This window comes from Pseudochaenichthys georgianus, chromosome 9 (assembly GCF_902827115.2).
Source record: "Pseudochaenichthys georgianus chromosome 9, fPseGeo1.2, whole genome shotgun sequence".
NCBI classification, from domain to species: Eukaryota; Metazoa; Chordata; class Actinopteri; order Perciformes; family Channichthyidae; genus Pseudochaenichthys; species Pseudochaenichthys georgianus.
This window is the reverse complement of record NC_047511.1, coordinates 26,020,736-26,044,607: the sequence shown is the minus strand read 5'-3', so window position 1 is coordinate 26,044,607 and position 23,872 is coordinate 26,020,736. Positions and strand designations below refer to the sequence as shown.

The following is a 23,872-nucleotide window of genomic DNA, read 5'->3' as shown; positions in this document are numbered from 1 at the left end:
AGAGAGAAACTCATTATCTAAGGTGAGAAGAGTGTCTCCTCGGAAATGGGACGTGAATAACCTACGATAGATTTGCTCATGCACACTCCTGTCATTTCTCTGTGAGAGGAACGCATTAAAGTTAAACCGCAAACAAAGTTGAATTACTGAAACGCCTTAGCACACGGCCACCTCCCTCACAAACATGGTTCAGCAAACACAGTCCCGACCTTGAAAGTTTGCCAGGGTGCGGTTTAAAACCACATGTCTGACAAAGACAAACATGAATATGCACTTTGCATGCAGCTCCACATCCAACAGCACAGTGACAATAGCCATCAATTGTCTACTCTCTCTGTCCATCTAAGTCTCACCATGTGTGTGCGACAGTGAAGCGCCTCTGTTTGTGGGTGTTGTTGTTGAGCAGCATGCGGCGAAGCAGTCGTGGCGAGTTGCGGGGGGAGAGGCGGGGGGAGATGGAAGATGGTGATCGCCGTTGTCCTCTTGGCCTCTCCGGCTGCAGCAGGTTTTCCCGCAGAATTTTCACCAGGTCTTCATTCAGGCCGGAGTGCTTGGGCATGGGGGGCACTGCCAGGGTGTCCTGGAGGGTCACCCCCATGCCTGCCTCCTGGGCCATGCCTGCCCCGGCTTCACCGCCAGCAGCACCACCAGCACCAGCCAGAGGAATGGACAGTAAAGGCAGCCAAGATATACGAGAAATAAAGAAATGCAGGCGCTAATAAATGCTTCTCCTGTCCAACAATTTCCACAAAATGTAGGAAAAATGATAAAATAGGAAAAAAAGACACATCCAAAAATCCTCTGGATGATAAATTGAAAAAAGATCTGATGGTAATTCCTCACACCAGCAGATCCTTCGGTAGAAATGCAGGGAATATAAAAGAAAAGACAAATCCGTATTCCCTTTCTTCTTCTCCGTCGTTTAAGGAGCCAGCAGATGAACAGAAGCACTGAGGATGGCTGCCTTTAACACTGGATGTGTGCTGTGGAAGTGCTAGAGAGAAGATGAGGGGAGGATTGAAGAAGGAGGGCAGGATGCAACAAAAAAAAGGGAATTCCGTCTATTCCAGCTCTGCCTCCCCAGGTCTGCATGCAAACTCAACTCAGTCCAGTGGAATACAGCTCAGCAAGAGTTTAGCTGAACTAATTCAGTCTCCTCCAGTCCAAAACATCCCAATCTGATAGAAGCCAATAGGGAATATGGGATGGTTACCCATTAAAAACCCCAGCAGCGAATCAGTGTTGAGTTCCGTTCCATCTAGTCGAAGCAATTTATCCTTTCTTCCTCCCCCTCCACAGAGAGACTGACTGCTGACTGCAGCCAGTTTATAAGCTACTGATCCTTTGGAGCAGAGCGTGTGTGTGTGTGTGTGTGTGTGTGTGTGTGTGTGTGTGTGTGTGTGTGTGTGTGTGTGTGTGTGTGTGTGTGTGTGTGTGTGTGTGTGTGTGTGTGTGTGTGTGTGTGTGTGTGTGTGTGTGTGTGTGTGTTCACACAATGGGTAGAAGGAAAACAAGGAGGTATGAGGAGAGCTATGGTAAGCTTCAGTAACACTGTACAAAAATGATGTATGCATGCATGCACTTGGGAGCAGAGGCACATGAATCTTTGAGGGTGCATTTGTCAATGCAGCAGACTGCACTAAAAGCACCCATTAGTTATTGAGTAACCCACACTCCATTCTCAGCTTGAGAGGATATCCCAAGGAACAGCAAATTATGCCATGGGTGTACACTGTATGTGCGCATGTGCACATATTTGCATTTTCATTTTACTAGCATTTGCACATACGCAAGAAAAAATAGGAAGGTTTCGTGCAACGAACGTCATCCATCCTCCGTCTTCTGCCACTCCCTTTCACTTAGGTTTCCAAATGAAGGTAGACATGCTGGTAAATATGGAAGCATTATCCGCTGAATCTTATTTGCTACTCCCTAGCCTTTTCCCTCCTCAGCCTAGCAACCAGCAGCTTATCTGGAATGCAGAGTACCTGCCTCTAACCAGCTTTAAGTCGTTCCACTTTCAACCAAAAGCTGCCTCTCTGTAACAACAATTTTACTGTACTATTTTTATATATATCCACTTCATACGAGTGCCCCATAGCAACACATCATTTAATTATTTCTATGAGTAATGTTAACCTGGCCCAACACCAAACCTCAAGAGTCACATTTTAAGCATTTCTCATCAAGGCTATTCATTGCTGAATAATCTCAATATAAATGCAAAACAACTAATTACTTAATGAATTGACTATCTTTGCATGTTGTGCATTTACAGAAACTAGTATGTTGGAATTATTAAGCTGCATCTTAACAGTAAGCTTCCTCATATCAAGGCACTTCAGATTTGTAGTAACAAAAAAACGGTGAAATGGCACATCAAACACAATTGTGGATCTCTCTCACTACAGTTAATATTCCTGAGGGGAAACACGCTAGCTGCTTTGCACAGTGGCACCACAGCAGTGTTGTAACCTTAATGCTGCGACATTGTTAAAGCCCCTGTCACACTGTCCCGAAATTGACACCCGATGGACACACGATAAAGGAAATGTTCAAATTCGGCTGTGATCGTAGCAACATCGGGCCATTCGTGAGGGCATCTAAGCCATCGTATGACCGCCGGGGGAGTTTCTCAGGCTCCGGCAGCAACTTCGTGAGCGGCAACTTCGTAAGGCACTCGTGAGGGCATCTTGTCAAATCGTGTCATCTTCGTGTTATCATCGGTGCATTCACCCTCACTCTGATCGGAGTGAATGCCCGATGGCACCGATGATAACATGATGCCCTCACGATGGCCTTACGAAGGGAAAAGGAAAATGAACCTTCGCAAGGTCCTTCGGCAATTTTTTGGCATGCCAAAGATTTTGCCACCGCTCACGAAGTTGCTGCCGGAGCCTGAGAAACTCCACCAGCGATCATACGATGGCTTAAGATGCTCTCACGAATGGCCCGATGTTGCTACGATCAGAGCCGAATTTGAACATTTCCTTTATCGTGTGGCCATGGGTTGTTTTATCATGTAAAATCATGTAAACATATTATGTAAATAACCCAATTTGTGTCCTGTGAAACTGAAAAGGATATAATATATTATTTTGAAGGACAGTTGACAGGAAGTTGTTGTTGTTATGGAAACAACATTACGGAGAAAACGTAATATGTTCTACATATAAAGACGGATAAAGTAAAGAACGAAGTCTGAAGATATCAGTACAGTATCATAGTACTTTAACATAATTGTTTTTGGTACTTTCATTGCAGTTGTATGTCTTAAATGTAATGTAAATGTTGCCTTCGTGTGTGGTTCGGGGCCATCTTCGTGCGAAATTCACAATTCCATATTCGTGTGTCCATCGGGTGTCAATTTCGGGACAGTGTGACAGGGGCTTAACAAGCTGTTGTTTGGGAGGCATAATGTCACAAAGTTTAGCTGGGGCTTGTAGGCATGTCATTAGTTTGGCAGGTAGCATGTTTTGCCGGTGTCGAGACACCTTTAACATTCAACAAAAAGTGTCAATGTGTTAGCGGCACTAAATCAAAATGTTTAACATTTTTTAGGGGTAATCAGCTGGATTGTGTTGCCGTACAAAGGCTAAGTCCTTTGCTGCATGGATGTACAGTTTAATGGCACCCCGTTTATCCTCATGCATGCACGATTGTTTATACTGTAGTCTGTCTTGCCGCTATGACGCTTTAAAATAATAGTGCACAAATGAATAGAGGCCAGTTCACCTATTTTACACAGACTATGGTTACAACCTAGCAGTCATTCACAAATACACTATAAACAGCACCGGGTCGAGAGAGAGAGAGAGAGAGAGAGAGAGAGAGAGAGAGAGAGAGAGAGAGAGAGAGAGAGAGAGAGAGAGAGAGAGAGAGATATTTGCGAGTATGAACTCAGGGCCGGCCCGTAGCACTGGCGTTATAAATGTTTGCCTAGGGCGCCAGATCTGGGGAGGTGCTGCGCTGGCAGTTCTGGGAGGGAAAAAAAATAGTTTGACCGTTGGGGCTCATCCTAATTTTCGGCCTTGATGTAACAACATTCATAATTAAGTAGATGTAACACCCTTTTCACCCCGGTTACACGTTTCATTTGTCCTGTACGATGGGCGCAGTAAGTGATGAAAATGGGGGATGTTGGCTTATCTGGCACCCGCAGCTCACAGCCAAAATGCGAGTGAGCGAGGGAGGGTGCACCGGTACCGGCGCTGTTATTAGAATCTGGTGCCGTGCTAGCTGCTCTAACGGGTATAAGAAGAAGATGTTTCTACAATAATGTGAAGGGAGAGTCCTCTCCAGTCAGACTGATGCGGCTTTCACACCAGCGCTTTTCAGTTTCTAGCTCCGAGCGGGAGCTTTTCTGGTTCAGCTCCGGTTTCCCTTTTCAGCTCCCGCTCTGTGCACACCGCCCACTGGCGCCCAAGAGCTGCCCCTGCTGCGTCATGACGTCACCGTTTACATCGCTGATTTGCTCCCAAATGGCAGCCATTACGGCGCTCACAACAACAACTGCGTCGGGTCGATGATCGTGTTGCTTTTAATCACACGAAGCCAGAATAAATTGAATAACGACTTATCCAACCTTATGCTCCAGAGTGCCGTGGTTCATTGTTTATTAATGTGTTTCTGCAGCATTTACCGACCGCTGCAGTGCTGCTCTTCCACGGGAGTTTATTCTCCCGTTAGCTCCCGGTTAGCTCACACTGCAGCGGCCGCTCTAAAGTATTCACTGTCCGACTCACACAAGCAGCTGATGCATTTCCCCAGTTCCCCTTAGCCTAAGTGAATGTGTGTCAGTCTGAATTGACGCTGTTTGGTATCACAACGCTGTTATGAAAGTTTCTCTGGTATAAAACGGGTGATGTTAGCATAGCAACCGAAGCTAAACTGACTACTTGCATCCGATAGCTGTAATAATACAAAACAACACGTCTGCCTCTCTCCACAATGATCGATATGTGAACGGATGGTCAAAGTAAGGTACAAATAAACAGAATCACACGAGGCCTGGTTAGTGTTGCCTGACTTTATAAAGTGTGTTTATAGGCACTACTGCTTGTAGGCAGGCATGACAGTCGACCCATGTTCAGGGGAGGTGGGTTTAGTTTCCTGCACGCCTCGACGTAAGAGAGACGTAAGCAACGCCGCCTCTTAGCTCCAAAGCTCTTGCTTCTAGACCGACAATTTTTTGGAGCTGGAAATGAAGCAGATTCCGGAGCTAAGAGCCGGCGCCGCTGCGGTGTGAACAGGAAAACCCGGCGCTTTTCAGGCTCTAGCTCCGAGCCGGAGCTGAATAGGCGCTGGTGTGAAAGGGGCATGAGAGGCTGATAACTACAGCTCAGTGAGGTAAAGGACTGAGTGTTTAGATAGTTCACTTTAGTCTCAGGGTGCGTTCACACCTAATAGTCCGCTCTCTGGTGCGCACCAGACGACAGTTTGTTACATTGTTTCATTTTTCAGAAGGTTCGGTTTGCGTTCACACGGGCAAAACTCAAACGGACTATAAACTTTAAACACAAGTCATGTGCTCGGAAATGCTGTTCAACAATTGGTCAGACATTAAGGGGGTACAAACGCAAATCCCGGCAATTTCTAGCGGAGCCTCCGCCATGGAGCATCGGCACTTTCGGCAGGTTATTCTCATGCTGCTGTTAGTCTGGAGATCAACAGACATATGCTTATATAATCAGACAACGTCCGTTAAAAAACATTATTACATGGCTTTGTTGACTGTATACAGTTTGGCTGAAACTAACTGACAAGACAAGAGCGACAAGAAAACAGCGGAGAAGTAACGGGCAGAAACCCTCCTTTTTACGCAGCGGTCCAGACATAGGCGAGACATATTCAGTTGCCAGTTACTTTGGCATTAGGGCAGGGATATCTAGATACTTCCCAAGGTTTGACATAATGAATTGTGCTACTTTTAAAGCAAGCAACGATTTTTTCAAATCTGTAATCATGAAGCTCCTCAAAAACGCTATCGAAGCAGTTCCTGCCGTTGCTACGTTAGTTCAAACAGTAACAACGGACTATTTTTCTTAGCGGATGCATGTAAATGTAAATACATACAACTATTTTTTAAATCAATAAAATAATTTTCTAAATCCACAAAAGCATTTCAATTAATATTGGGAGTCATGTCGTTACTTTGTTGAGAATGTGGCCATGTAATAAGCGGCATAATGTGCAGCAGTGCGGTCATTATGGGGAAAAGAACACCTTCATGCCGATCTAGATACCTTCGCTTCGCGTCGGGCTCCTGATCAGCATGTCGGTGTTCTTTTCCTGCTTATCCATGAGAGACATTCTGCAGAGTAGGGGTGTTTCACCGACGACAGGTGTTCTTACTTTTATGTAGCTGACGGAGAATTTTTACTTTACACGACACTGTTCAACACTTAATTCTGCTTTATTCGTTAACTAAACAACCGCGGATGTCTTGAAAGACTCTTTTGCTAAAGATTTTTGAAGATATCCGCGTTCTTGTGACACGTAAATACTGCGCTTCCTATGTTTTGGTGCGGACTGCGTTCACACCAGCAATGAACCGCTCCAGAGTTCGCAAGCAAGCGCTCCGAGACCACCTATTTTAGCGGACCAGAGTCCGGTTGTTTAGTTCACTTAAGAGGTCTCGGACTGCGTTCACACCGACCCAAATGAACCGCACCAAGCGGCTAAACGCACCAGGGTTTGATTCAACCGGACTATACAAGGCAGGTGTGAACGCACCCTAAGTTATCTCAGTGGGTCTCAAACGGTTTGGTCACAATTTATATATATAACACATATATTTTTTTCAAAAAAAAATGCATAAATAAATACTAGGTAAAATAAGATATGAATGAACAACAAAAATAAAATAAGTTACATTCAATTGTTATTGGCTATGGTAGGTTATTGGTTATGTTCACATACTTATTTGATTACATCCACTTGTCTAAGATGACAACGGAGACTTTCGACCCAAAACCAGCTGTTGACTTGTGGATGCAAGCAGCTAATCACAGACTCAACCAGAGAGAAAGTAGTACGCCTACATCATCAGCTACCATGTCTGACAGAGAGGAAGACAGTGACGGCCCCTACACACGGCGGCGTGCGTTGTCGCTTGCCGGCGGGCATGTCTGAAGCTAGACCAACAACCAATCACCTGCACCTCCCGCCCCGGACACACAAGCAGCGGTTTGATTGGCTAGAGCTTGTACTGGCATATGATTCGATTGGCTGACGCTTCCGTCGAAGCTTCAAAAGTAGAACATTGCTCTACTTTTGCAGCGAGCACCGCGAGAAAAGCTACGCCCACAATGCAGTTCGGTGAAGCGTGACGTCACCACATTAAAAGTGAATGGGCTGAAGCGTTGAAGCGTCAACGCACGCCGCCGTGTGTAGGGGCCGTGAGGAGATCAGTCAGGAGAACAGTCAGGAGGGTAGTGATGACAGCTTGTAGGATTACTGGTCGTGCTAATGTTGTCTTGTGTTCACCTCTGCATGTGTGTTCTGTGTTCACCTCTGCATGTGTCTTCAGTGCCGTGTGCCTGGCAGATAAAGGGCCCCTCAAAAGTTACGATTTATTTCATTTTAAGGATGAGCACCAAGCAACATCTCCAGGTGCTCATTTGAGAACCAGGGCAAAAAAGTTATGTGTACCCCTGACTATAAACCATCTTTTTAGTATCATGTTGCAAAACCAACTACCTCACTGCGTCCCTCAGCAATCACCAAGTAACAACCCTAGCAACCACCAACCATCCACAAGCGCAATCTTCTAGTAAGACCCACCATTAAGCATCACCTTGGATCCATCTTGTATAACTATGCAAACACTTTGGTAAATATCAAACAATAGCATAGTATAGCAGTCACATAAATTGCCCTCCAATAAAACCATTTTAAATCCATTGTTGCACCTATTTCTGTACAGTAACTTGTATCTTCAGAAAAAATTGAATCCTCAGTAGGTACATGTAGGGCATCATGGGTCGGCAATAGGCGGCCCGCGGGCCATTGATGGCCCGCCAGCAATAATATTTGGCCCGGAAAATTATATAAAATGTCGAATAAAAATGTAAAACATTTTTTACAATATCGGACCGACAGTCGCCCATAGGGATGGGTATCGTTAAGGTTTTAACGGTACTACTACTTTTATCGATACCGCTTATCGATCCGGTCTTTTAACGGTACTCTTATTGGTTCTTTTGGAGAAAAAAATAAGGTAAACTAACTAAACAAATTGTGAACAAAACTGAATTAAATACATAATATTTCACATCAAAAGAAACAACAATATTTTAACAAATCGTATTGAATAATGTGATGACAGAATAGCTGAAACTTTAACAAAATAAATAACTCAGTTACCTCTAATCATTAACCCATGTATAATTGAGTTAACTCTGTGTGTTGCTGCTAGCATACATAACACCTGACGTGGAATTTTGCAGTCTTTTTGCGTATTAGAAACTGAGTTGGTGAAACTAAAACTGAAATATAATGTTTGTGTAGCAATAATATATATGACATATATTTTTACATGTCTCCAATACCGATAAAAAGACTGCTAACGTCAGAGCTTAACGGTACCACGGTCTTTAATAATTCAGCCCCGGGGCCCATTAATATACCGGGGCTCGGTACATGTAGGCTATTATGTCCGAATAGAGAATCTACCTACACCTGAAGAATGCTTATTGTACTTTTATCCATGTTGAGAGTGAATGACACACAGCACAGGCACAATCTGGCAGTGGTGAACCGTCAGGGCCTTCAAGGTATTCAAAGAATACCCTGGAACACTCAGATAAAACAAACAAAAAATCGATTTAATTATATAAATTAAATGTAATAAAATGTAATAAAATGTATATAAAATGATAAAATGAGAATCGTATCTGTGTTGTTGATCTGTAATATTACAGTGTTACGTTGATTTGTTTGCAACCAATCAGATCTTGTTCTGGGTCTCTGGGTAGAATATCCTTCAACCAAGGTATTCTACATCCTTGATAGAATGCCCTGGCCGTTGCACTGAATGAGAGCGTACGTTTGGACTGACAGTTTGATCAACCAATCATATATTGATTTGTAGCCAATGGGCGTATTCTTTCAGAGTTTCCCTCGGTCCCAGGGTACTCTAGAAGGCCCGCTAGTTAACTGGCTCGAGACAGAAGATCTAGATCAGGGGTATTCAACTAAAATTCAACGAGGTCCAGTTAGAGAAAATGTCCCCATGCAAAGGTCCGGAACATCAAAATGTCTAAGTTGCTTTATGAATTAGTGTGATATATATTGAAGTAGCCTGTAGCTTTATCAACGTCTGCATGTAATCAACAACTGACTGCCTATCAATTAAAGAAATTACAATTCAAAAACAACAATATTTATTGTAAATTAACATCGAACTATACAGATATACAGTCAAATACTGTGGATATGTGTAATGTTCCTCTCGGACTGCATTTCAAAATAAATAAGAGAAAATACATAAAATTGCTTTTGAAAATGTGTGCATCTTAAAAGTGCTTAATTTTAGATAAATAAATAAAGTGTAGCAGCAGCTTGAGTTTCCCTTTTTCTTTGTTAACCGTTTCACATCATGACTTAACAGTTTCAGACGATTATAGAACAATATCAGTCTTTACACATCATAACAATTGAACAGTTTTAAAGTTTCTCTTTCTTTCCCTCTTATATTGCAGTCCCTCACTCACTTTGTTTTATTCAGTGCGAGAATTGAGCTTGAGCTTGTCCTGTCAGGAGTGTCTGACAGGACTGTCTGCCGCTAACACGCCTGTTCACTTTCCTCTCCACTTCTCTCCCTGTATCGCTAATTATTCTCTTCACTCACTTTCCTCTCCACTTCTCTCCCTGTATCGCTAATTATTCTCTTCACTCACTTTCCTCTCCGCTTCTCTCTGCCGCGCTCTCGTCTCTTCTTCTGTGTTTCTCTCCCTGTATCGCTCGCTCATCTCTTTCGCCCCCTGTCGGCGGCGGTTAAAATAGAATCGCCCCGTCAAAATGGAAATGTATTGATTATAGGTCCGCGTCTGGGTCCGGACCGCGGTCCGCCTGTTGCCAACCCCTGATCTAGATGAATGCGACGAAGCAATTCATGCCGTTTTATTGTTTTTAACGTTGAAATGGCAAGTGCAACAGGAGAAGATGAAGTTGTTGCGGAATTGTTGTCAGTACCCTTTTCAAGACGACAATTCAGTGAAAAGACGGACATTATAACGCCGGGGAGGGGGGGGGGGGGGGTGTGAGTCTACAGAATGTCCAGTTGTGATAGACACGGTTCGCCACTGCAATCTGGCAGCAGGGTGCACTGACGCTGATAGTGCATCATAGGTGGACAGCGCGTGGTGCTGAAATAGCCAATATGCGGTTTGTGGTTTGAAATAACAACAGCTCACTAAATCATTCAAACGTCATGTTTACTTATATGTGAACAGTAACAAAGTTCAGTTCAGAGAAGCCGCTTGATCATGGAGGGCGAGGGGTGATGGTGCATATGCTGCCACCCCAGTTGGCAGCTTTGTTTTGAAAGAAAAGTTGTGGCTCATCAGACATTTATGAGAGAGAATCCCTAATGTCCGAGTGCAAGTGAATGCAGCACAAGACGCAAGCCTTGTAACCCCAATCCCCCGGCCCTGGCGCGAGCATGGAAATGTGATTGTCATTGGAACGGGACGGCGCAAAACGAGAAGCATTCGGTCTACAATGACAGAGAAGAGACTGTCAAGTTTGGCTGTACTCAGCATTGATTCAAAACGCACTAGCTTTGGATCTTAATAAGCTTGTGAGCAGTGGCGGACTGGCCATCTGTAAAATCACAGAACCCCCCCCCAAGCATTCGAACGTGTCACATGTTTTAACAATCTATTACTTAAATAAGCCTTTGATTATGTTCCGGCCCGCCATCTAGTCGCTCAGAAAAAAAGGCCAAACTTATTTGCCGACCCCTGATGTAGGGTGTACAACTTGTAATGTATGCTTGAAAAACAAACTTCAACTGAAAAAAGCTTGAAAGAAATAGAAAGGAAAAAAAGTTAATAAATATTAGGGTCCACCTCCCAATGACAGCTCATAAAGTCTTTGCCGACCACTGCAGAATTGTGAGAGAGTAGAGAGTCAGCTGTGTGTGTGTCCTTATCGCCTCTCACCAAATCTTCCTGTTTGGGCTCCTTTCTGTTCTCCAGTCATGGTCATTTCTAAATGTTTCATTTACTGAAGGATCCCATGCTACAAAGCTATGGCAGGCAGTCAAAGACAGCCATGACAGCAACAGAGAGCGGCTGGCCTTCATTTGACAGCAGTGACAACTAAAAATAGTGAAAGGAGAAGAATGCCATTCTTTCACCTAATGTTTTATTTGTCTCTCTCTCACATGATGAACACAGATCATTACTGTTAATCCTTGCCTCCCTTTTACGTCTCTCCTACCAACTAATATGTATGTAATGTATATATAATACCTTGTTAAATTCAACATGTATATTTTCTATTTTCTTGTTTATTTCTAGTCTTTGAATTTGTATTTTACAATGTAAAAAGAGCCATACCACACAAACACTACAACATACAGAGACACAAAAAAGGACATGCACTGAGATTGCAAATTAATGCACAAAGCGCAGCTGGCATACGCCTAGAACAGCAACAATTAGATGACTATGCCATAGTCATTCAACATACAAAAAAGGATTCGGAAAATTTGATTAATCGATAAATAAATGTTTCATATAAAACTGGCAGAAAAAGTGTTTTACGATGTACATCTTATTAAAATAAATAGCTTTGAGTTTGAACTGACAAAACAAGAAATGTCAACATATCATCTTGGCATGTAAAATATTGGGAGTGACATTTATCTCACATTTTTTAGACCAACCGATAATCCATAGTTGCAGCCGAACACAACACAAGGTCTAATGGTTTTTTTCAACGTTTTTGGGTAAAGAAATATATTCTGTATCTTCCTTCACAGTGCAGTTGTGATTTATTCTCTTCTCAAAAACAGAGGTATACAATTGTAGATTTTGAAAAATACCTAGCATTGAAATGTAATTCAATACTCCTAAAATAGCTTAATACAATATCATAGAGTTTGTATTGACAAAAACCATCCAGGGCCTCAAAAATGAAAATATATATATAAATAAACAGCAAAAAATCAACAGTCTATGCTTTACAAAAGTTTAACAGGTGTATGATTCAGACCTGATTTTCAGATCTGTCTTTGAACTACACCATCCGCAGAGTTTTTATAATCCATGTGTGTGTATTCCCCTTTACACAAAATTAAACTCCGACTCAGTTTTGACAAATCTTCTTTCTAATTGCTTTCATTTTCCATTTGTATTCTTTAGAAAAACTAAACCTCCTTGTGAAGAATGAAAGGGGCACACTATCCGCTCAAAACATACCTCAAGTCTGTATGTAAATCTGAGCTCATAGTCCCGATCTCCTACCAAAATATTGTTTACTCTTGACAGATGGGTTGCCTTTTCTTTGGCAGGACACTGGCTACTGACACCTCAGAGAGCACAGTCTGGAGTCTGGGATGTTATTGGCTAAGGGTTCCCTGTGTGACATTTCATTTATTAAATCAGTAAAATTTACATGAGATTATTTTTTAAGATGCATACGATGATGGACCCTTTATAGCATGTACATATTGCTATAGTTATCACTTAAATACATGTAATTGTCTAGCAGACATTTTGAATTGTGAGCGGATAGTGTTGGATTGATATTTGAATAGTATTTATTGGAAGGAGAGGGGGTGGCAAGCATTTAAAGGTCCCCTATTATACTGTTTATCATCAATATATTATAGGTCTCAGATATATACAAAACATGTCTCTGTGTTTGGCTCCAAATACCAAAGAGATCATTGCAGCATTACCCATAATCCCCTCTGTTTTAGCCCTGTTTCCAAAGTGCTGATTCTCTGTCTGTTACTTCAGATGAAAATAAGGAGCCACTCCCCACGCCCCTCTGAGAGATATTTGGTTAAAAAGAACACAATGGTGCTCTAGGAGGAGATTCAGGTGATAAGGTGGGGGGGGGGTGTTACCTTGATTGGTTATTGGCTAATGGTTACACAAGCCAAAAAAACGTGAGAGAATCTTTTTTCCTGAAACTTTCAGAATGTCTTTACACAGAGGGGACAAATGTTTATGTATAAAATACATGAAAAAGTAAATGTTGCGTAATAGGTGACATTAAATAGCTAACAAAAGGGGTGACTTAAAGGTTGAATTAAAAGACAGTTTCTCTACAATTCAATGTAGACCAGAGTCTACAAGCCATTGTGTTACTAACAGACTAAATGCATCAAAAGCCGAACTGAAGCTCTGCCTCCCTCAAGTGGACATCTTACACCACTGAGAGACTCAGTGACAGGTCCAGGAACCACAGTGGTGAGTATGGCCCAATTCCAAATCACACACTCGCAGCTCAACGAGGCTCCCTCCTGTCAGATGGAGGGAATAAATACAGCGGCAAGCTTTGGGACAAACTCCCCTCTCTCAGGCAGAAACAGGAAATGCCGTAACTGTATGTAACAACGATTTAAAATCAGCATCTGTTGGACAAAAAATGTAAAATGATTAACTAAAATAAAACTCCAAACATCTTTAATTGTGTTACTTTTTTGTAAAGTTCTTTTAGTTTTAAACCTGATGTTTATAAGCTTCTTAGTTTTTGCAACAGTCTGTAAATATACACAACTTTATAATAAAATGTATAGGTATGACTAAACACAGGTATGTGCTGTGTACCTGGACTCACATTCAGGTTCAGGTCCGGACTCAAGTCCAGAGGTTCAGGTTCAGGTCAGGACTTATAAGTCCGGACCTGAACCCATGGCTTGTGTCAAGTTGTGTGAGTAACTAAAGTGAACTTATTGTGAGCTAATTATCAATTGAAAATAAACTCATAATCAACTCAAATTCAAACTCGTCAGGTTTATTGTGCTCCCTTCCAACTTGTGTCTACATTTCTCTACAAAGTACAAATGTAAAAAAAACACTTTTTGCCACTTAGTCTACAAATGACTTATGACAGCAACTACAGTGAACTACTACAAAGTTCAAAACATTTATTTCATTTACCAAACTGAAGTAACCAAACAGTCCCTGAGCTGACTGAGCCTAAATCCCTAAAACTTTGCTGAAAGGTAGAGTGTAGAGTAGACTATACGCATTACACTGTTACACACCTACTATACAGTATACACTGTAGTGACTGACTGTACAGTCAGAGTGTACTGTACTGTCTGTACACCATGTATTTTCTACAACTCTACATGTGTACATTATACAGTACATATATAGTGATGTACATACATACTGTTAGAAATTAAAATCAATGTTGATATGGCGTAATTTCAATTAAATACACTATTTAATTTAAATCAGTTTTATTCTGAAAAAAACGGAAGTTCACGCTGACTTAATACTTTTATTCTGAAAATTCTTCACTTCCGGTTAGCATTAGCATGTGGCGAAAAGCTACGTTTTCAAACCGTGAATCGAAGGTGAAATGACATGTGATGTTGTACACTGAGCACACTGGGATTAGCACTCATTTATTGACGCTGAATAACGTTTATCAGGGAATGTTTAAATAACCACAGACACCAACCTGGGCTGACGGGAGATGAGGAGAGCGCCTCCTTTTGCAATTTCATTTGTACACCACCGCATCTTTTGTGTAATTAAATGCTGTTAACTTTTATAAGCTTCCCTTGACTCTTTTCAGTCTCTCCTGCCTTCAGGGAGGTTTTAGATGGTTTATAACAAAAAGGAGAAACTTTTTACAAGTCCAGTATCGGTTCGGCGTACCGGTACGCAGCACTAAGCTATCAGTGAATGTTTGCAGGAACTGTTTGTAAACAGCTTGTTTCCTGACGGACACACACAGCATTGAGTCCGGTCAGGTAGGGCAGCAGGTGAAGTCAGCAGCACCGATGCAAACTCGCTGTTTGAGGGCTTGATAACCCATTCCCCCTCCACACTCGTTGGTTTGGAACAGCACTTAATGTGGCGAACGCGCAAACGGAGGGGGGTAGGGTGGAGGGGGTGGATTGGAATTGGGCCTATGTCTTCACCCAGACCAGAGTAACCATCACTTCTGATTGGTACTCATGATTAAGTTCACACCATCAAATATAAGTAACATCAGCATTTGGGGAAATCAAATTGTGAAAATATATAAAATTCTCTCTGGTGTACAGATTGCCATTCTAAGTTTGAAAAGGTTTATTTTTAAAATAAATGTTTTTATTACGAAATCTCTGTGCACTTGTAAAATAGATGATTTGAGCAAATATCTCTGTATGTATCTAGGTATTGTAAGGAAATATTTGTATGTATTCATGCAAACTGTGAAGGGCTGTTAAGGGTTTTATTGCTGTGGGGGAGCTGGAACAAGACCCCACTGTGGTCTCTGGAATGTGATGGGGGGATGTGTGGAGGCTGCAGAAATAGGAGACAGTGAGGGTCAGAGGTGTTTGTTTGAGATGACTGGAAAAGACGACCAGTTGTCCTTAAACTCCACCCCCTCCTGTATCATTTGGTATGAAAGCCTATCCGGCTTGCTGTTCTCTCGCTCTCTCCTCGTGCCGCTTGGACTGGGAGGTCGTGGCGGCCTGTGGGCAGGAGCTAGGAGTAGGCCAACTCCTGACATTACACATATGATACGATATGGTTGTGTATGGTAATGTATTTGATTGTATTGCATTGTATATTACCATTAAAGTGGATTATTGTTTAACGGTTAAGTGTATGCTCTGGATTTCCTTCATGTAAGATAACAGCTTGTTTAGGGACGCGGGGAGATTTGGAAATGCGGCCTAGTTATCATTTATATCTCCTAACAGTATACATGCATATTTACATCATATATATATTTAAAACAACTAAGCAATCACTTTCTCAAAGTCTTGATTGCAGCCTTCCTTCACACTATTTGAGCCATAGAGGAAAATGGGGAAAACGTATTTACGCACATCAGAGTCTTCAAAGCGCACCACAGGCCACCCTGGTTCCACACAGAAACTTGAAAAATCCATGTGAATATTTGTTACCATAAAAACTGTATTATTATTTATTCAGGCATGCAGATTATTCCAGTCATTGCATTGAAAAGTCTGCCCTTGGGTTTACATTTATACTACAGGATTGTTTATTTCAAATGTTCCGTTATAGCTGTCACTAACCCTTGTACTTATATGTATTTGTCATAGTCAAGTAATAGATGGAAGAAAGTGCCTTAGATTATCAAATAGATATGATAGCAATGCTTAACAGGCTCTTTAATGAGCGAGAAATGTACCATAACCTCAAAGTCTTAAAACTGTTTCTGGTGGAGAATCCAATGTCAAGCACAGTTATCTTTAGGTGTTTGACCAATAGATGGCAGCATTTGTGTAGAAATATGTTCTTGAAAAGAGAACATTATCAGAAGGATGCAGAACACAATTACATTGATTTAAAACTGGTGTGTCCCTGACCGGGTGCTGGAGGTCCCACAGTGATGGGACGGCAGTTACACCCTGCTAGGTTTGGATATGTTTCACAGTTTGTTCAGGGCTCGTTTCCAGCACAGGCCATGTGGGGTCACTACAGCTATAATTTCATTACAATTTCAGTTATATGAACTGTTATATAATTGTCAACCCGACCAAGCAAGGCAATTAAGAAGCACTGTGTTCTCCTCCTTTTGAGCAGTGACATTTTTCTTTATAGTTTTAACATTTACGGAGCCTTTGCTTTGGATGACTCACTGCCCGCGGTGAAAGCTGCTGGCCTCGTGAATGCAAAATGGAACAAGTCCACTTCTCAACAACTGTAGATTGAGGCTGAAATCTTAGCACCACTCCAGGTTTTTTACAAATGGCATCAGATGTGGCAGGCAGTAATTAAATGAACCATAGTTCTTTATCGCTGCTCATCATCACAAATGAAAAAGCCAGCACTGGCTCACGAGGGAAAACTGAAACCTGTCTTGCATGTAAGTGTGTCATCAAAGCAAATCCCTTTCAAACTCACTTTAACGGCACTGAATGGTGCCTGTTCTATTCATATTTATATTCATGAACTGATATGGTTTTGTTTTCTGAAATCTGAATCGTTGGACCGCATATTCTAAGTATTAAAAAGTATTTTGTATTCCCCTTTTAAGGCTCTCCTACTTTAGTAAAACTGATTATTTAACCTACTTTTCCTGTTTGTTTCCATCCTTATATTTCTACCTGCTACAGTATGTTCCCTCTCATTATTATCAAGGTAGAGCTTCCTGCAGACATGTAATGATGTCTCAGCCGCAGTGAGGCTATCTTATAGATAGTAACTGGCTAACATAGTTGTTATAGTGACCCTGACAGGGACTGTGTATAATTCCCTCTTCCACTAATGGTCAAAGGTCGCATCCTCCTCCCCAGGCCTAAATCTACACACACATACATCTCACGATAGCACATACAGAAAAGAGGAATAACAACTTACAATGTGGAAGAGCCAATGCCAATGTTACAGTTTTCGATGTGTAGGTCTAAAACTCAAATCGGTAATTGGGTTATTTTTGCCTGTGGGCAGTAAATGCATCATTATGAAATAAGGTGTATTTATTCTTTCCTAAGCCATTGTCTTAAAACTGTTCTAAAACAATGCAAAACAGAAGTGAAAATGAGGCAGTAAAAAAAACGTGTATATATATATATATATATATATATATCTATCAGTGTTTCTTGTTGTGGTAGCCGGGCACGAGGGGGGGGGGTCGTCTTCTCTGTTTCTCGTAAGGTCTCCCTTTCTGTTAGTCACTTGTTAGCAGACCCTTCACGCGATAGCAGAGCGAACAGGTACAGGAGGCGTAGAGCGAGGGATCACTGTCCACTAGTTAATCGATCCCAGATGGCGTCCTGCTAAATAAATAAATAAAAATAATTTATTAAAAGAAAAAGTAAAGTCTATGTGTGGGAAACCCTGTATGTATATATATATATATATATATATATTAACCTTGCCATGATCAGCAGTGCAATTCTCAAAGCATTGTGACTCGACCAGTGTGCGTCCAGACTGAGTAATGACCTCGTCAGCTCAAACTTCAGGGAGTCTTCAGTTATTACTGGCTTCCCTGCCAGGGAAATATAAAAGAAGTAATATAGACTCTAGCCAGGAATCCATCAGAATAATCGACAGGAACGTTTGATTAAATGTGTGCATGCAAGCGTGTATGCTGTTGAATGGTAGTCTTTGTGTATCTGTCTAGTGATTCAGTTGCACTTATTTTGCAACATTGGCCATAGTTGTTATTTACTGAGCTGCACACAGCCTGCCATGATGAGAGGAAATGGGTTGGGGAGATGCAGAACAGAGGGACAGCGAAAGGGAGAGGGGGAAACGAGTAGAGTAGCAAAGCGAGAGAAGAGCTCACAGCAGGCTGTAACTGAAGCATGGTGACAGTAAATGGACATGGATGAATACAAATGACCACAGGGATAAGGAAGAGAGGTCGAGAGGGGAGAGAGGAGGACAGGATGATCAGAGTAGATCCATAAATAGTGCATGGTTGTAAATAGGGTGGTCCTGTTTCTCTGCGTGTGGGGGTCTGTGGACACATGTTTGTATGCATTTAATGTTCAGACACATACAGTATAAGCATGGCTGTGTATAATGCATGTTTAAATGGGCAAGCCAGTTGTGTGTGTTCATGTGCCTCTATGAATTAGCAGATAATACCATAGCTGTATTCATGTGGTGGTAATTGAAAGAAGCCCTTAAGGCACTTCAAACATTAAGGTAATGTACTATATTAAAAATGTCATCGAATTCAAACCGGCCTTGCCATGTAGAATGCAATTTTTTTTATTGCAAAAAAATATAAAGGATCAAAAATCAAACAAAGAGAACTATAAATAAGAGTATATAACTATAACTATATCCATATTCGATTTTAAAGCATTTGCTAAGACAATTTATTCAGTAACAGTCTTTCTGTAACATATGCCATGCTTTGTGTGCAGATTCAGAATATAACAATAACAGCATGATAAAGACACACACTGTAGGGATTGTAGGTGTTCTAGCCTCAGATGTGTACAGGTCTATGACCATGTGGCTTAACAGGGAGAGTCATTCATCGATTTGTATTGCAATAAATAAAAAGTGTGTAAAGGATTACTGCACTTCAGTTATCTTTATTGTAACTGAAGCCAGGTCAGTAATTCATATTAGTTTTTCTTATATTACAGTTCACATCGCTGCTTTTTCCTGTATTGATTTGTTGTTCATTTTCTATGGTTTTCTAAAAAGTCATAGTGATTAAATTACATGTTTAATAGGCTTGAATGTATCATTATTTATATTGTATTTATTACTGTTAATTATGTTTTTTATGAATCAATAGCTTAATATGTTATTCACATCTGCAACAATTCATCTCATTTAATCTCACACGTATGTCTGACCTACATGTAGGAGCAGTTATATGTGACAAATGTATATAAATGTGAACTCTATCCTATGTTGTGTCGGTCATAAAACATAATTAGTAATTGATTTTAAAACAATACAGAAATAACATTTTTGATCAATGGACAAACTGAAAAAAAACACTTTAATGTTATTTCAACATCTTGTTCAGCTCTACTGTGAAAGCAGTTTTAATGGTTTTATGATTATAGAAAAACTTTCATTAAAAAAGGCATTGGTATAAACAATAAAATAGTAAGATTGTCTTATGGTAAGCTTAACTGCACACGTCCAAACCATGCACATACACACACGACACAGCATTTCGAGTAAACACAAAAAAACAAACAAATTACTATGCTCATTACAAATTATGTGTTTAATGAGATAAATCTAATATAATATGGCTCATTAGGAGTGGAATAAAACCGGCAAGATGCTGGGATTTGCAGACATGGATTTGGAGGGGCCAGTGATGCATGACGACACAGCTAATTACTCCTCAAAACTGACACTGAATCGTTAATGAGTAAAGACATTTTCATTTCTATTTTTAACATATCACCTAGGTAAAACTCAGGAGGTGATGGACAATGTTTGCCTCTGATGTCAATTTGTTTAATGTTGCAAATGCCGGCTATATTATTTGCCCAGAAAGGTAGCAATTGGTCCTCCTCCTGCAAATTCAAAACTAATGTTTTGTTATGTGTTGTCATGTTTTTCTAATGCAACTTAATGGACTGAGCAACAACTGCATCTCGTTGTGCAACCCTTTGTTGCATAATGGAAATAATGTTTCTTGAGTCATTGAGTGTTCACTAGGAAGAATGTTTTAAATGATGTGGGCACAACCATGCCACCAAACAAACCTCATGACAAAGAATAAAAAGGTTGCAATAACATACAGTAATAGTTTAAGGATACTTTGATCCATAAGGACAAGGTCAAGTCATTTAAAGACCCATGAAGGTAATGATCAGCTATGACTTAATACAAGTTGAAGCACGGATTAAGTTGTGCACTTCTTAAACATTGCTTGACTTATGATAGACAGTTTAATAACAGTGTTAACTCTTTTCATCCAATGCATACTTCTTCCAAAACAAATCCTGATGCCTACATTACCCAGAATGCAACTCATTCTCCAACAGTATGGTCAGAGATGTGTTATAGAGAGGTGAAGACCCTTCCTTTCCGGTGGACATCCATGGGACCTTATTTGGAACAAATTATGTATTGAAGTCAATGGAGAGAGAAAGATTATCTTTCGATCCCATTTGAATTGTGCCACGAATTACACATATGATGTTTGTCAATTTAACAGATAATTTTGCAAGTCAAAAAAATAAAAATGTGTTTTTGTGCTTTTTTTGTGTGAAACCGCTCAATGAACTACCTCTCCCGTCTCGCACCACACACCAAGACGGCCGTCACGTTGGTACATTTCACTTCTTTCTTTCAGAATGAGGCGAAAAGTATTAAACGAGGTTAACATCACTACAAGTCTGGGCATGTTGAGAGCTGTACATATACAAAAGGGGAGTTAGTCGGTTCCGTAAGAGCCAGCATGCGGGACCGGGATTCTGGGATTTGTAGTCTTTCTAGTTGCGTATTTTTCATAGTCTTATATTTCAACAGTTTTACGACAAACTATGACTTTTTTGACATGGAAATAATTTTTTTAAGATTGACAAACATCATATGTGTAATTCGTTGCACAATTCAAACGGGATCGAAAGATAATCTTTCTCTCTCCATTGACTTCAATACATAATTTTTCCGAAATAAGGTCCCATGGGTCGGAAGTAGATGGGCGGGACTTCGCCTCTCTATAGTGGCTGATGTAGCCTTGATCCGCTCAACACACCCAGCAATGCTAAGTTATTTTAGAAAACAATTATCTTTTAAATCCAGGCTGAAGACTTTTCTTTTTGTCGCTGCTTTTAATTGAACTATTCATATCTTAAACTGCACTGTAACTTTTATCCATGTACTTTTTCTTTTAATGTTTAATTGAACTATTCATATTTTAGACTGCACTGTAACTTTTATCCATGTATTTTTCCTTTTAATGTTTATTTTATTAGCTTTTCTTTTTTAATGCTTAATGTCTTTCATTTTTTGTAAAGCACTTTGAATTGCCTTGTGTTGAAAAGTGCTATATAAATAAACTTGCCTTGCCTTTTAATTGTTGAATTTATTTGAAATCATAATCATCTAATCATTGCAATTCTAGTTGCAACATGTTAAAGTCAGCTGCAACATGTTAAAGTCAGCTGCAACACAACATGTTAAAGTCAGCTGTAACACAACATGTTAAAGTCAGCTGCAACACAACATGTTAAAGTCAGCTGCAACACAACATGTTAAAGTCAGTTGCAACACAACATGTTAAAGTCAGCTGCAACACAACACGTTAAAGTCAGCTGCATCACAACATGTTAAAGTCAGCTGCAACACAACATGTTGAAGTCAGCTGCAACACAACATGTTAAAGTCAGTTGCAACACAACATGTTAAAGTCAGCTGCAACACAACATGTTAAACTCAGTTGCAACACAACATGTCAGCTGCAACACAACATGTTAAAGTCCGCTGCAACACAACACGTTAAAGTCAGCTGCAATACAACACATTAAAGTCAGCTGCAACACAACACGTTAAAGTCAGCTGCATCACAACATGTTAAAGTCCGCTGCAACACAACATGTCAAAGTCAGCTGCAACACAACATGTTAAAGTCAGCTGCAACACAACATGTTAAAGTCAGCTGCATCACAACATGTTAAAGTCCGCTGCAACACAACATGTTAAAGTCAGCTGCAACACAACATGTTAAAGTCAGCTGCAACACAACATGTTAAAGTCAGCTGCAACACAACATGTTAAAGTCAGCTGCAACATGTTAAAGTCAGCTGCAACACAACATGTTAAAGTCAGCTGCAACACAACATGTTAAAGTCAGCTGCAACACAACACGTTAAAGTCAGCTGCAACACAACACGTTAAAGTCAGCTGCAACACAACATGTTAAAGTCAGCTGCAACACAACATGTTAAAGTCAGCTGCATCACAACATGTTAAAGTCAGCTGCAACACAACATGTTAAAGTCAGCTGCAACATGTTAAAGTCAGCTGCAACACAACATGTTAAAGTCAGCTGCAACACAACATGTTAAAGTCAGTTGCAACACAACATGTTAAAGTCAGCTGCATCACAACATGTTAAAATCAGCTGCAACACAACACGTTAAAGTCAGCTGCAACACAACATGTTAAAGTCAGCTGCAACATGATCAAATATATTTGCTGCCAGGTTGCACAAACGTTGACAGAATTGATTTGTTTCTAGCGAGTGCCAGCTCTAAATATCTGTAAAGCACTGTGAAGGCAGATTGAAGGCCTGCGGTTCATGGGTAATTATAGGTATATATGTCGCCTTAATAGGGGTGAAATTACATTTTGCGCTTCTGATACTGCACGGTTGACAGACATAGCATGTCAAACTAAAAGTGAATTAGAAATAAAAAATAATTAGGAGTTAATTTCACTGAAGGAGTAATCAAATTCAGTGTGAGGTCAAGATCGTTTGAAAATCCAAAGTCAAGTACTTTGGCCACCTGGATTTGCAACCTTATTTATGATTACAGACACATCAGACAATGAACGCTTTAGTGAACGAGCTGTGAGATTAACTTCCCAGCACACCAACTCTATCTCATCCTTTTTTAACAAAGGAGAATGTGTTAAAATACCAGTATGACCTTGGGAAGGCAAAAATGTCATGGGAATGGGGAGTAATGATAGAGCTTTGGTTTATATATTTTGAAGCATACTAATAATGAATTGAGGAGAGTGATGTCTGTGATCTCTGTGGTATTCTGGAAGTATGTAAATACACATCTCAAAATGTGGCATTTATACATATTACATTAAACCCTAGGGCAGGGGTTCTCCAACACGTCGATCACGAGCTACCGGTAGCTTGCAAGCCCTCAATAAGTAGCTCGCCAAGCAAATCCAAAATGTAAAAAATACACACAAAAAAAGGAAATGTAATTAAAATAATCTACCCTATGCATAATCGAAACCTCAATCATAGCGAACTCTATCTACTTACTACAACTCTATATCCATCTAACACCCCTCCTCCCCCACAATGAGTATCGACCAATCACGTTCTTGCTTGATGTGCGGGACCAGCATTGCAGTCGGGAAGAAAAGCAATGTGGAGCAGCACCTCACCGCTTCATAAGGAGTGTGACCGTGGTATTCCTTCTGGCAGAATCTACACAACACATCAGCCCCATTGAACAGCCTAGTCGTGCCAGCCAGCCTATACAGCACATGAGGGGCAGAGTTTTACTGTGTGTGTGTTGCAA

General features: G+C 40.7%; 1 protein-coding gene across 3 annotated transcripts in view; it reads right to left on the bottom strand.

The window, feature by feature from the left end:
• pde4d (phosphodiesterase 4D, cAMP-specific) overlaps positions 1-23,872 on the bottom strand; it is a 254,346-nt gene that overhangs the window by 109,925 nt on the left and 120,549 nt on the right. The window contains exon 1 of one of the 3 annotated variants that reach the window (XM_071204370.1): positions 354-1,265. The exons of the other annotated variants lie outside the window; for them this stretch is intronic. Within the exon in view, the coding sequence (XP_071060471.1) occupies positions 354-616 (263 nt within the window). The 5' untranslated portion in view covers positions 617-1,265. Of the gene's footprint in view, positions 1-353; positions 1,266-23,872 lie in introns of those variants that run through there. 3 annotated transcript variants of the gene reach the window in all.